The sequence below is a fragment of the Brassica napus genome, chromosome A2 (genome assembly GCF_020379485.1).
Source record: "Brassica napus cultivar Da-Ae chromosome A2, Da-Ae, whole genome shotgun sequence".
Classification (NCBI taxonomy): Eukaryota; Viridiplantae; Streptophyta; class Magnoliopsida; order Brassicales; family Brassicaceae; genus Brassica; species Brassica napus.
In genome coordinates this window covers 24,440,458-24,454,195 of record NC_063435.1, presented here as the reverse complement: position 1 = coordinate 24,454,195, position 13,738 = coordinate 24,440,458, and the positions used below count along the sequence as shown (strand labels likewise).

General features: G+C 29.7%; 1 protein-coding gene and 2 pseudogenes across 1 annotated transcript; 2 read left to right on the top strand and 1 right to left on the bottom strand.

Annotated features, from left to right (window-relative positions):
* Nucleotides 1–77: 77 nt before the first annotated feature.
* LOC106424468 (protein GOLVEN 7-like) lies at nt 78–2,464 on the top strand. The gene is made up of 3 exons (XM_013865230.3): nt 78–594; nt 1,106–1,152; nt 2,044–2,464. The coding sequence occupies exons 1-3, from the start codon at nt 519–521 to the stop codon at nt 2,233–2,235; spliced, it is 315 nt and encodes a 104-aa protein (XP_013720684.1). The 5' UTR covers nt 78–518; the 3' UTR covers nt 2,236–2,464.
* A 316-nt stretch (nt 2,465–2,780) lies between these two features.
* On the top strand, nt 2,781–4,121 carry LOC125585037 (annotated as a pseudogene).
* Nucleotides 4,122–5,925: 1,804 nt separating this feature from the next.
* Nucleotides 5,926–8,221, bottom strand: LOC106424475 (annotated as a pseudogene).
* Between the last annotated feature and the right edge of the window lie 5,517 nt (nt 8,222–13,738).

The following is a 13,738-nucleotide window of genomic DNA, read 5'->3' as shown; positions in this document are numbered from 1 at the left end:
TCTCGAGCTCACGAACTGTAGAGAGTTTAGTTTCGACCCTTAAAAACTATTTAAAAAGTAGTATATTAAGCTAAAGAGAGTCTGCTTTGAATTATGAGATCGGTTCGATGAAAGTATAAACTGTAGAATTCAAAATATGTTGATTACAGAAACGATGTGTCATACAATATATATACATTAATGCATAATAATGTGTGTGAGTTTATATATATTCTAATAGTCGAGTGGTATGAGCATGGACGTAATGGCAGAATTTGTAAATATTTACAAGTACAACTTTTCATCGTAAGAATCCCTACTGTACACGTTAATAGAGACACATGGTTGTGGTTTTTACGGAATAATTATGGTTAACGAGCTTATTCAACATGTTGTTAGTAATCTCCTATATATACTCTTCTCTTTCTCTTAATAAACAGTCCTCCTGCTTAAATTCTAACGAAATAATTTCAGGAAAAAAAAAAGAAGAAGATATATAAACTTTGGAGGAAGGTTATCAGGGAGAATCAAGAAGAGTCATGACTACTTTATCAAAGATTCTATGTGCGTTGATCATTCTTTTCTTATGCATATCCTTTCGATATTCACTTCATGGTTTGTCTCTCTCTCCCTCTCTTCTTTAAAATCTTATAAAGCATATTACCTATATATCTTGACAGTGATCACTACAACTGGAAAGCACGTACAACTTAACATTCTAATATGCTAATTTCATGTACAATAATTAATTTTCAATTTTTTTGTACACTCACTTCTCTTTTTATTTTATAAAAATTATTTTATAAAAGAAAGCTTCTACAAACTATTAATTATAGCACGCAATTTTTCGGTTGAAAACTATGCATGTATGATAAAGATGAGAATGACTAAAGGTTTATGCATTGGTGTTTAAGGTACGTGTTATATGCTAACTCATCTTTTTCTAGTATAAAAATTACTTCGAGATTTATTTTATTCTTTGTTTGCATGCATAGTTGACACATGATGCATGCATGAGATCGCCCTTTTACTCTTATTAGAAATTTTTTTTGCTAAAGTAATAATTGCTGGAATGTTAACATATAATATAACCAACTTTTTTTGTTCATGTTTTGGTCATCAATAGAAGATGGGAATCAAGAATCAAGCCGTGATGTCGTTTCAGTTCGTAAGGTATAATATATATATGATAAAACTTTAGAAAATCTATGATTGTAATACAGTAGAACTTCTATAAATTACTAATGTTGGGACTTTAAAATTTTATTAATTTATAGAGATATTAATTTACAAAACTTTTTTTCCTTATTTATATTTCTTATTTTAAGATATATTTATTCTGAAAAAAAAAATATTTGATTTTAGTGTATAGACATTAATTGTTATTTTTTTGAAATTTGACATTTATATTAATTTTTTTATATTATTTGGTGTATATAATATATATTACATAGAGTTTAAATGTGGTTTTAGATATAATATTATTAAATTTTATAAAAAAAATACATTAAGTATTAAGAAAATATAAAGATAATTCTATTGTGAATATAAAATATATAATATAATAATAAATTCTTACTTATATAAAATATGTATACATATAAATTATTTATTTATAATTTTAGTGAGATCATATATTTACATAGAATTTTTTTAAAAAATATTATCTTTTTATTTTGTTGAATTGTGTCAAATTTTGAACTGGTCCAAGTTAGGACCAACGAAATTTATTAATTTATAGAAATTATTAATTTATCGAGTCTTAATTTATAAATGTTCTACTGTATATAACTTGGGAAACTTCGCGATGACAGGATCATTCAGCTAAGTTTTTTTTAATCAATTGTAAGATTTTGCGGAGTTGCGTTGATTTGTTATTAAATGACTCTTCTTAGTCCATATAGTTTTGCAGTTACTACTTACTAGTCTTAAATAAATTCTTCAGTACTATACGTCCTGTATTCTGTATAATCTGTGTTGTTGTTGTTGTTATATGGGATGGAAACATTCCAGATTTTTTACTATAAACAAAAAGTTATTGACTAAACCGCTTGATAAGTGCAGGGGATCGAAAATGTTGATGTCGTGATACGAGGAAGAAAACTGATGATGACAAATGGAGAAGCAGATAAAGAAACAACGACGATGAAGAGAAAGAGAAAATCAGGCAAAAGTGTTGACGACGATGGACTCGTTGCTTTCACTGCTGATTATTGGAGAGCCAAGCCCAAGCATCATCCTCCCAGGAACAATTGATCATAATCCTGTTATGAAATAATATAACAGAATGCTAGCTTTTATGAATATCTCCATAGATATATAACTTTAACTATAAGATAAAATGAAATATGTTTGTTATATTATGTGTTTCGTTTGCTTTGTAGTTTATTTTACCTTGTTTCGGCTTAATTAATGGTTTGCATATAAACCAACAATTTTGAACTTTTGAAGCTTTTTGTATGTATATGAATTATGATTTTTTTTTCATATATGTTTCACATCATAGCAAACCAGAAAACAAACAAACATGTAAGTGATCAATGCAACGTTTACTAATATTATAGACTAGACATACACAACGCTTTAAAATGTAGGCAAAAAGCTGTAAAACAAGAAGTTTAAAGAGAATACAGAATACAGATAAGCTCGACATTCACTCGGTCAATTTACATGTGGTCGGCGAACTCACATTAGCCAATATTAGCTACCAAGGGATCGAGCTCAATTGGAGGATTTTCGTTAATAAAAGTATCTGACGATAATCATTCGGGCTGAGATTTGACAAAAAAAAAAAAAAAAAAAAAAGAGATTTGACAAAAGACACAAAGACATGGGAAAGGAGACTAGAGAGCACAGCACAGGAGAAGACAATTCGGGTGGTGCACACATATTCTCACTCCTTTGACACTTGGGAAACCAAGAGCCTCGAGAACCATTCCACCTTTGAAACAATTGCTATGTCCACGATCTTGATCGGTTCATCCAAAGGAAAGATTTCTACTATAGAGTTGGGAGACCTTGGACGAGAAATTACTTGCTGTATGGTCCTCCCGGGACGGGTAAGACGAGCCTGGTGGCTATATGGCTAAGTACCTTAACTCCGATGTCTACGTCCTACAGCTCTCGAGAGTTGGTGAAAGGCTACTTCAATCCATGAAGACTGCTTTCAGGAGTCACGAACAACTAGATTCTCTTCGTTGAGGATATAGACGAGGTTAATTAGGTCTTAGTTATTTTCTTATTTATACAACGTTACATTTATGTCTTTTTTACTCAAGTCAATACTTGGACATTGCAAGCTTTGATTAGTATATATATATATATATATGTTCAAACTGTTTTTTTTTCTGGTGTCAATAGGGATCGACGGTGTTGGCATTATCGGACTTGTTGCGTAGCTTAGTACTAGGGACACCATGGGGAGAAGCACGCATCATCGTAATATTCACGACAAACAACTTGGATATGCTTGACCCAACATTGCTAAGTCGTATCAGTGTGGACATTTACATGGGACATTGCTGTTTTGAGGGCTTCAAAGTGCTGGCGTCTAACTACTGGGCCTCTCTCATGACAATGATGATGAGCTACACCGTCTCTATCCAGACATCAAGTGTTTTATTGATGGACAAGTTATCACACCAGTACAAGTCGGAGCTAATGAAGAGCGAAGATGTCAATGTGGTCATCGAAGATCTGGTGAGGACTTTGGAGAGTTTTAACAGTAGATAAGATTGTTGAAGACGAGAAAAAAAACATTTGGCATATATACAAGACTTATGAGTCTTATAAACTTGAAGCGAGTCTTGCTAATTAGAAAAAAAGTTGATTTAATTCATTTTTGAAGATGTGAAAATTTTAAGCCTTCGATCTATACTCTCTCACAATATTAAGAACCCATCTTCAAAAGTGTGATTTAAAAATAACTTTTGACACGTTTGAAAAATTATTTAACCAATTTATCCACCTAGAACATTTGTTTACACGATCACTTGAGAGAAATTAATCATAAAGTACCAAACTTGATTTACTTTGACCCATTATTTAACCAACTCAAGTAGAGCATTCATTTACATAATAACTTAGGAGAAATTAATCATAAAGTAATACCTTTGAATTAAATAATCCAAAACATTACTTTCGAAAGAAAAAATCCAAAACATAATTTGATAGCAATTGTTTCAAAACATTAATAAGGAGAGTAATAAACAACAACAATCAAAATACAACTAAACTGGTGTTTTTAAAAGACTAGGAACATAGTCCCCGTGCCGCGCAAGCGCGGGGTCGTTGATGTTATTGTTGCACTAAATAGAAACCTGTAGGTGATGCTGTGTTATGTTGTGGTTTTTAATTTGGTAAGATTTGTATTTTTAGGTAACAAAAAACATGAAGACAGCTCCGAATAAGCTTCAAAGTGGAAAACTGTGGATGTTCATGATGATGCTACGGAAACGTTTCTAATATTTTTATGTGATCATGTCTTAATGAAATGAGATACCAACATTTTAATCTGCGAGAATCCTATCATTGCTTTATTAATAATCGAAAATCAAAGTAGAAACTCTTTTTCGGTGGGCTATATAGCTTGCAGGATACATAAAAACACAACCATGTTTCAAACAACAAAAACACATGATTGAAAATTTAAATAAAGCTAAATAAAGGATTGCTTGACGGGATGATGAACTCGATAGTATATTTTTTTCACTCATGACTGCGGCTTTTCCCAATGTTCTCAAGTCTTGGTGTATTTCCTTCATCACCTCCCCATTCCCAGATTCGCAGCAACAACCGTGTCACTTGAAGATTCTTTCGGTAGTCTACGTTCCCCTTCACTTACGGATCGTTGGCTGCTGCTGCCCATCTGAGATACATTACAGCGGAAATTCAGAATCTACCCTCAAGCTGTTTTCATGAAACAAAACATCGTTGAACTGCTCAATCTTGTTCAAGTTTGGGGAAAAAAAACAGAGTAAGGCTAAAAAGACCACGAGATTGATGATCCTAATATGGAAAGTGAAGACAGAAACTTAACGTGATTCTGTACAAACACATGTGAATTTGATCATTGAGATTAGTAAGTGGGTTGATAAAAGCAACTCCTCCTACACCCCAAGTAACTGATAATTCACGGCCAAAAAAAAAAACTGTGTGGAAATGTTTCCCACATTATTTCCTTTGGTGGAACCATTGAACCAACGCAGGCTTTTTTAATTCCTTGGGCCTGTAAAAATAAAACGTAGATGTGTCAAAATTAAGACTGAAGCTTAGAGTAGACCCACACAAAAAAACATCACTTACTTGCCCCCCTTGAATATAGCAAAGGAATCTCGGTTTCCACATGTTGGATCCAAAAGAGGCATATCTACGTGGTGGTTTTCAATGCTGAGTCTAGAAATGAACAAAACAGAAGCAATTTTGTTGATAAGAGGTTCAGAGACTGGCTAGTAGAAAAGAAGATCAAGCATAGGAAGTCGTTACTAAGTGAAAAAGGAAGGTGCATAACTGGAGTGAGAGTTTTATGGTCAATAAGGTTCGATAATAATTCATCTGCAAGTGAAGGCCAATCTGCAGACAGCTACTTGTTTACCTAAACCCCCACAAGAAACATATTAGCTTTGGATTGTATCAGATTGTGATACGGGAAAGTTAGAAAGATAGGGGGATACAGTCATACAGAAGCATCCATACCGCTTGTATGATGTGCTGTGTAGACTCGAATGGGTATGCTTCAGATGAACCTTGAAATGGTTTGTCTTCAAGCAAAACTTGGATACATGCCAGTGAAGACTGTGCAATTGAATCAAGATTGTATTTGTACCCTCCCTCTAACGCCATCACAATCTTTCCTTGTGCAAACTCCATTAGCTGAAAGAACATTTTTTATAAAAGTATAGATCAGAGCTAAAAGAACCATGAACCTCAAGTGCTTTGTCATTGATGTGACCTTAATCAGGGCATTGATGGGACCTGTTAACGGTTCAATAAAGAAATGGACCACAACTCGAGTCATCACTATAGCGTCCTTCAGGTCCGAACCTTGGACCGATTGAATTTGGCACACAGCGTTTATTAGAACTAGTTTTCAGTGTTTTATTATATTATTATTATGCAAAAACTTTATCCACTAGTTCTTACTGTTCCATCGTACTTCTTCGATTATTTTTCACTATCACACTATACAACTGATATACTCGTCGAGCTTAATCTATCACCACATGACAAACTTGTCTCTCCTGAAAGCACTGAATAGCATACATGAAATTCGCTACTTGAGTTGGATGGCGCGGATCGAAGAAGATAAACATGTCTGGTTCCTTACACGCCTTTGAGAATGGCAAACAAGTCGTAGTTGAACCTCCATTATAAACTTTAGGACAACATGGGCTTGTAGTGTTCAATAGATTTGAACTAACTTGATTGCTCGAAGGTCCACGAAGTTCCAACATGAGGTTGAAGTAGTCGGAGTATAAGAAAGAAGTGTTAGAGCTTATGACGCATATGAGACAGGCTTTCTCTAAGCTGAACATTGAAAATGTCGATAGCAAGGTTTAAAGAGTCGTCGCAGCTTCCACGGGGTACCGTCTCTGCAATGATATTTGGGTAACAACCTAAAGGTTTAATGTTGTTCACGAAGAAGTTCCGTGCTCCTAAGTTATATAATCTCTGCAAAATAAATTAAAATCTTACGCATATCAAGTCTCCCGTGCTCCTAAGATTAACATTATAAAAATCGTTCTACTTACGGTTTTTTCAAAAAAATTGTTTCACTTTCAAAAAATCTAAACATAATGTTTTTTTGGAAAGACTCTTCGGATTGGTGTATTTATTAGGTTAAGATATATATGAATCGGTTCTGAAATAGACAGTCCTAATTAAAACTAAATAATGTATGGCCAAGGCAAATTATATTGAAAACCCTAACATTTTGTACCTCGAGGTGTATCAAGAACTCATTAAGAAGCTTGCTTGCAAACTCATTCGCATCGGTTGCGTTCTTTTTATAGGTGAAAGCGTAATCATTGACCCCAATCGCGGTCATAAACAACGATCCACCCAAGTGTCTACTAAGCTCTGACTGCGTCTTGAACTTTTTCTTAAGATTCTTCTCAATGGTTTTATTGAGTAGATCGATTTGGACATTCATCGAGAGACATCTTCCCTGTCCATACAAAGAATATTAAAAAAACTCATTATAGTTTTTAGATATTGCTAAGATCTTTTGGTGGAATATTGAAACTTACAAATTGCTTTCCTGTGTCAGGAAAAATCCCACAGCTAGCAGAAGCATAGTTAATACCCGTTGAGAGATTGTTTTTTTCTTTTTTAGATAATCCCATGTAAGCAGGAGCCAAAGGAAGCCCATAATAAATAGCTGAAAAAGAATAACATAACCAAGAGGGTTAACATTTTCACTAATTTAAATTATAGCATATATATGTAGATTTAATTATTTGTAATTTTACTAGTTATTTATTTCATTCAAAAAAACATTTACTAGTTTTTTTTGCGAAATTAGTCACAGAATCATAGAAAATCGAAAAGAATATTAAGAAACCAAAACGTTAATAATTCTTTTTGTTCTTACCAATATAATCAGCAATTGTTTTGCCATCACTAAAACGGCCGGTAGCTTTGCCTCCTTCAAAGTTAGAACCATAGGGTTTAAAATTCGCTCTGACTAGCGTCAAAAGATGATTATTGTTTCCTGGATCAACCAATGAATCTCCAATAACATACAAAGCTGGAAAATTCCCGCCAAAAAGCACGGCCTCTCCTTTTAATGATTTTTTGGAGATAATTGTGATAACATTGAGAAGACACAAGAGGAGAAAAAGAAGGTATGGTACTATGGTTTTAGATAAGAAGGCAAACCCATTTCTTGTATTTTCTGTAGAGAAAAAGAAAGAACTTAACCCTGCCAAATGAAAATGCACTAAGAGAAGTCAATTATCTATTTAGAAAGCATCAAACAGCTTTCAAACATACTCCAATAATAATAGTTAAAAAATAAAAGTAACAAACAACAAAGAATCCAACCTTTTAAGTATAAATAATCTAATTCAGGACATTTTATAATCTAAATAGCAACAAATGAGACCAAAAGACTAGGCCTGGAACTTTTATCCGAGATCCGGATTCGATCCGGATCCGATACGAAAATCTGGATATCCGGAGGGGCCGAATCCAGAGCCGGATAGTAAAATGTTGGATCCATCAAAGCCGGATCCGGATCCGGATATTTTAATTTTTTAGTCCGGATATCCGGATCCGCAAGTTTTATTAATAACTATTTCAAAAATAGCAATATCTATATATAAAAATTAATTTTATTTAATATATTTTTATTTTTATAATAGTATATATAAATTTTATGTAAATTTTGTAATATTATACATAGAAATAATTAAAAACATTATATATTTTTTATTTTTAAATTATTGTTAATATTTTATATATATTAATATTATTTTTTATTTATTTTAAGGATCCAAATTCGAATCCGGATATCCGTCGGATATTGCAATTTTTAGAAGGATATCCGAAAACCCAAGATAAGAATAATAAAATTATAGATCTGCCGGATAAGGACCAGATACCCGATCCGTCCCAGACCTACAAAAGACTTGTTTTTTAATCTAAAGCTGCACGAGGAAATGAGAACATTAGATGAATAACAATTGATGTGAATAAAGTAGTATACCAGTAAAACCATATGATATAAAATTGAAAATAAATAGAAATAGAAAATTGGAAATGAGAAAGAACAAGGAGTTACCGATGAAACAGAGAAGAAAATGAAGTGAAATTAAGCTCGATAAACGCTGGTGTATTAGACATGAACAGTGGAATATAAATTATTCATAGCAATTATTTATCTGGGATGATTTTCTGCTCGGCGAAATATAACCGGAACATACAAAACACTTTTATCATAAAACGATGTAACATTCAAGATATGCATAATACACGTGTGTGTCAATATATATAGAAATATATGTATTCGAGTGGTTTGAGAATGGACGTAGTGGCTGCAGTGTCGTGCTCAGGCTCGCCGAAACTTAAGGCAAGCAAACAAATTGTGATCCTTTTTATATATAAAAAACCTGAAATAATAATATTGTTTCAGAACATACATAATAATAGTGCTAATAAAAACCAACAATAAAAAATAAAGCATGATTTATTATTTTCAGTAAAATTATTCACCAAATGGAAAAGTGAAAGTAATAACAACAATTTATGAGGACTACAGAATTCAAACATATCAATTTGACAAATTAACTAATCACTTACACCGATTATTCAAAACAAAAATAGTTTGAAAAGATTATTTCGTTCAGATCCGATTTGCCCACAAGGCGCCGTCTATACAATTTTTAGAACACTGAAAATAAGCATGGTTCTGAATGTCAGAAATAGTAAATATTTACAAGTACAGCTCCTCATTGTCATTATACATACTATGTAGACGTTAACAGAGACGCATGCATGGTTAATGGACTAGTTATGTATGGTTACACGAACTTACAACATATGGTCAATGATCTTCTATGTATATTTAATTGGATTCTTCTCTTTCTTTTAATTATGCGTCCTCTTGCTTATATGAAATCTTAGAATTGTTATGTTATTCTTATTCTCATCCGCAGGGAAATATGTTTGTTTTTTGTTTAATTTGCTCTTTAGTCTCTTTTTTCGCTGTCAGCTTAGTTGAAACATCTCCTCTGATACCCCCAAATCTCATAACTCGATCTCTCAAGGACCTGTTCTATTTTTAATATTAGGTTGATTTATTGTTAATTCAAAAATTAAGTCAATTGTTCCTGATTCTAATAAACAAAAGACACCGACATTTTCATTTCATTTTATTCTTTTTTTCTCTGCTATTGTGATTTTCACTTATATAGCCTCTCCTTTCTCGTTCTCTTTCTTTCTTTGTTTTCTAAGATTCGTCGTAGGTGATGATGAAAGCTCCGCAGGTACTGGAATCTGTCATCATGCTTTGCAAGTGATGAAAACAGCAACAACAACTGTCAGAAGATGAATGAAAACAACATCAATAGTGATTTTTTCTTCTCCCGATTCAGATCGGTTCAGAACAGCGACAATTCAACCTAATTTGATGAGGGATTCTGGGTTTTGCTTCTGTTTAGGACTTTTCTGTTCGTAATGATTTTCGATTTAGGGTTGTTAAAGAATATTCTGGGTTTTCTGTGATTTAGGATTCTTATTGTTCTTGTTCTCCATTTCAAGAAATTTATTATGTCTTTTGATTAGTCGAACTAGGTATAACTCATTTAGTAGTACATAGTATTATGGAGTATATCAGTATAATTTAGTATAACTAATTCTCAGACAGTATTCAGTATTACGTAATATAACTAGTATAACTCGGTATAATTAAACTAGTAGTAATACTAAGTAGTACTACTTAGTACTACATATTATGATGTATAACCAGCAATACTTATCATAACTCAGTATAACTAAGTATAGTTCAGTATAACTAAGTATAGTTCAATATAACTGAACATCATTATTATCAGTAGAACGAAGTACAACTAAATAAAATTATACGGTACAATCGAGTAACCAAAATTTAAAAAATTTAAAATTTAAAATTTAAAATTTTTAAAATTTGAAATTTGATTTTTTTATATAAAACAATAATTTTGAAAATAAAAAGGTAAAATCAGATTTTCATATTTCATTAAAGCAATAGGGGTATAGGAGATTTGAGAGACCTATCAGAGATTGGCTTTACACAGATGGGGGGTATGGAAGGAGTTGGCTCTAATGGTTTACATGACCTAAACTCTGAAGTTTTGAAGCTTTTGTACGTAAATGAGTTATGACTTTTGGCTATATATTAATGTTAAAACGATTAGGTCAAATAAATAACACGCAAACTTTGGGACCGCTTAGGTGAGCATAAACGCCTACATGACTCATATTTAGAACACTAGGGATTAACCCGGGCTACGCCCGGGATTTTTTATTTTTTTCTAATTTAAATTGTTAAATCATTTATATTTAGGTTATGATATATATTTATATAAATGTTAAGATACATGTCATAATTAAAATTTGTTTTTAAACTTTAACACGTTAAATTAACATATTTGTTACTATTTAAATATGTTTTTGTAATTTTGTTGGCTATCTATTTATCATATTTAGCAAAACTATATGTTGAGTGTTGGAATAAATATTTTAGATATTTAATTAAACTGTAAAATATTTTTGGATCGACCACATGCTCAATAATCGATTGATCCGTAAAAAGATGGTCGATCTCCTTGGCCAGGTTAGTACAATTTTAGCAAAAATATCTTTGATTTTCAAATATTAAGTATATAACTATTCTTTTGAATATTGTTTATGTAAATATTTTTTGTGATGTTTGAATTTGTGATGTTCGTATACTTAACCAAGATGATATTGATGTTTAACAATTTATTGTTTTCTGGAAATAGAAAATAATGATATATCAAAACGTATCTAATACTTGTTAAATGATAGTATAATGTAAATTACATCCATTATTTGAAAATAACCATTTGTTGTTTTTATTTTTTTTAAATCAGAAATTATTTTTATTTAAAAACATTATTCATATATAATATAATAGTTTAAGTTTGGAAGATTAATCTATATATATAAATTATGTATATTTTTTAAAAAATAATTGAAGATATTATATATTGAGTAACTAAATAAAAGCTGAATTTCTTATCTTGAAAATCAAATATTTATATTTTGTCTTCACGTTAGACTCACCAATCCATCATAGTGTGAGGTTGATGTTGATGTTATAATGAGTTTTATAGGAACTTTCTTGATGTAAAACTATACATTTTTATTTTTTTTGTTTAATATGGTATTTCCATTTTAATATAATTTACTACCATTTTAAGATAGATGTACATTTTAAGATAGATGCTTAAATCTTAATGTTCTTTTTCTATTTTTTAAAATGTTTATTTCCATTTCTTATATTTTTTTTACGTAATATCTATATTTTATATTTTAAAATAGATATTTAAATCTTAATGTACTTTTTCTATTTTTTCAAATTGTGTATTTACTTATATTATATATTTTACATTTTAAGATAGATGTTTAATGCTTAATGAACTTTTTCCATTTTTTTAAAAAAAGTTGTGTATTTACTTATTATTATATAGATAATTCATATATTATATATTTACATTATTTACTTATTATTTATTGATAATTCATATATTATATATTTAATGCTTAATGTTTATTTCCACTTCATGACTTTTTATTTACTTAATATCTCTATTTTACATTTTAAGATAGATGTTTAAATCTTAATGTACGTTTTCCTTTTTTTTTTAAATTGTATATTTCCATTTGTTATACTTTCTATTTACGTAATATCTATATTTTAAATTTTAAGATATATTTTTAAATCTTAATGTAATTTTCCATTTTTTAAATTGGGTATTTACTTATATTATATATTTACTTATGATTTATTTTTCTTTATATTGTGTATTTCTATTTCTTATACTTTCTATTTACTAATAATTTTATATTTTAAGATAGATTTACATTTTAAGATAGATATTTAAATACTAATGTACTTCTTCCATTTTTTAAAATTGTGTATTTCCTTTTCTTATACTTTCTATTTGGGTAATATCTATATTTTACATTTTAAGATATATGTTTAAATCTTAATATACTTTTTCCATTGTTTTTAAGTTGTGTATTTCTTTTTCTTATAGTTTATATTTACTTAATATCCATATTTTACATTTTAAGATAGATGTTTAATATTTAATGTACTCTTTCCATTTTTTAAAAATTATGCATTTACTTATTATTGTATATATTATTCGTATATTTATATATTTATAATATTTACTTATTATTTATTTTTCTATATATTGAGTATTTCTCTTTCTTATACTTTATATTTAGTTAATATCGATATTTTATATTTTAAGATAGATGTTTAAATCTTAATGTATTTTTCCATTTTTAATGTAAAACGGCAATGTTTAATACAAGAACTTGGACAAATAGTCAAATAGTTATATTTATGTTTTTTTTTCTTTTTTATATAAAATGGTAATGTTACATTATAAAGATAAGCCATTTTTTTTAGTGAAAATGGTAATCTTACATATGTTTAATGTAGTTTTTCTATTTTTTTATGTTGTATGTTTACATATTATTGTTATTTTTAAATGTAAAATGGTAATCTTACATATGCTTAATGTATTATTTCTATTTTTTATGTTGTATGTTTACATATTATTTATTATTTTCTAAATTATATATGGAGATAAACCGTCTTTTTTTAGTGAAAAATGGTAATTTTACATATGTTTAATGTAGTTTTTCCATTTTTATGTTGTATGTTTACATTTTATTTTTTTAAAATAAAAATGTAAAATGATAATCTTACATATGTTTAATGTAGTATTTCCATTTTTTATGTTGTATTTTTACATATATTTATTATTTTCAAAATTATATAGAATGTTTTTTGTTTTTTTTATAAAACGGTAATGTTACATTATGAAGATAAGCCGTCTTTTTTTTTTAAGTGAAAAATGGTAATCTTACATATCTTTAATGTAGTTTTTCCATTTTTTATGCTGTATGTTTACATATTATTTATAATTTTCGAAAATTAGTAATATTAAAATGTAAAACTATATTTTATGCCACGTGTCATCTTTCGGGAGAAGTTTTTTTGCTGATGTGGAAGCTC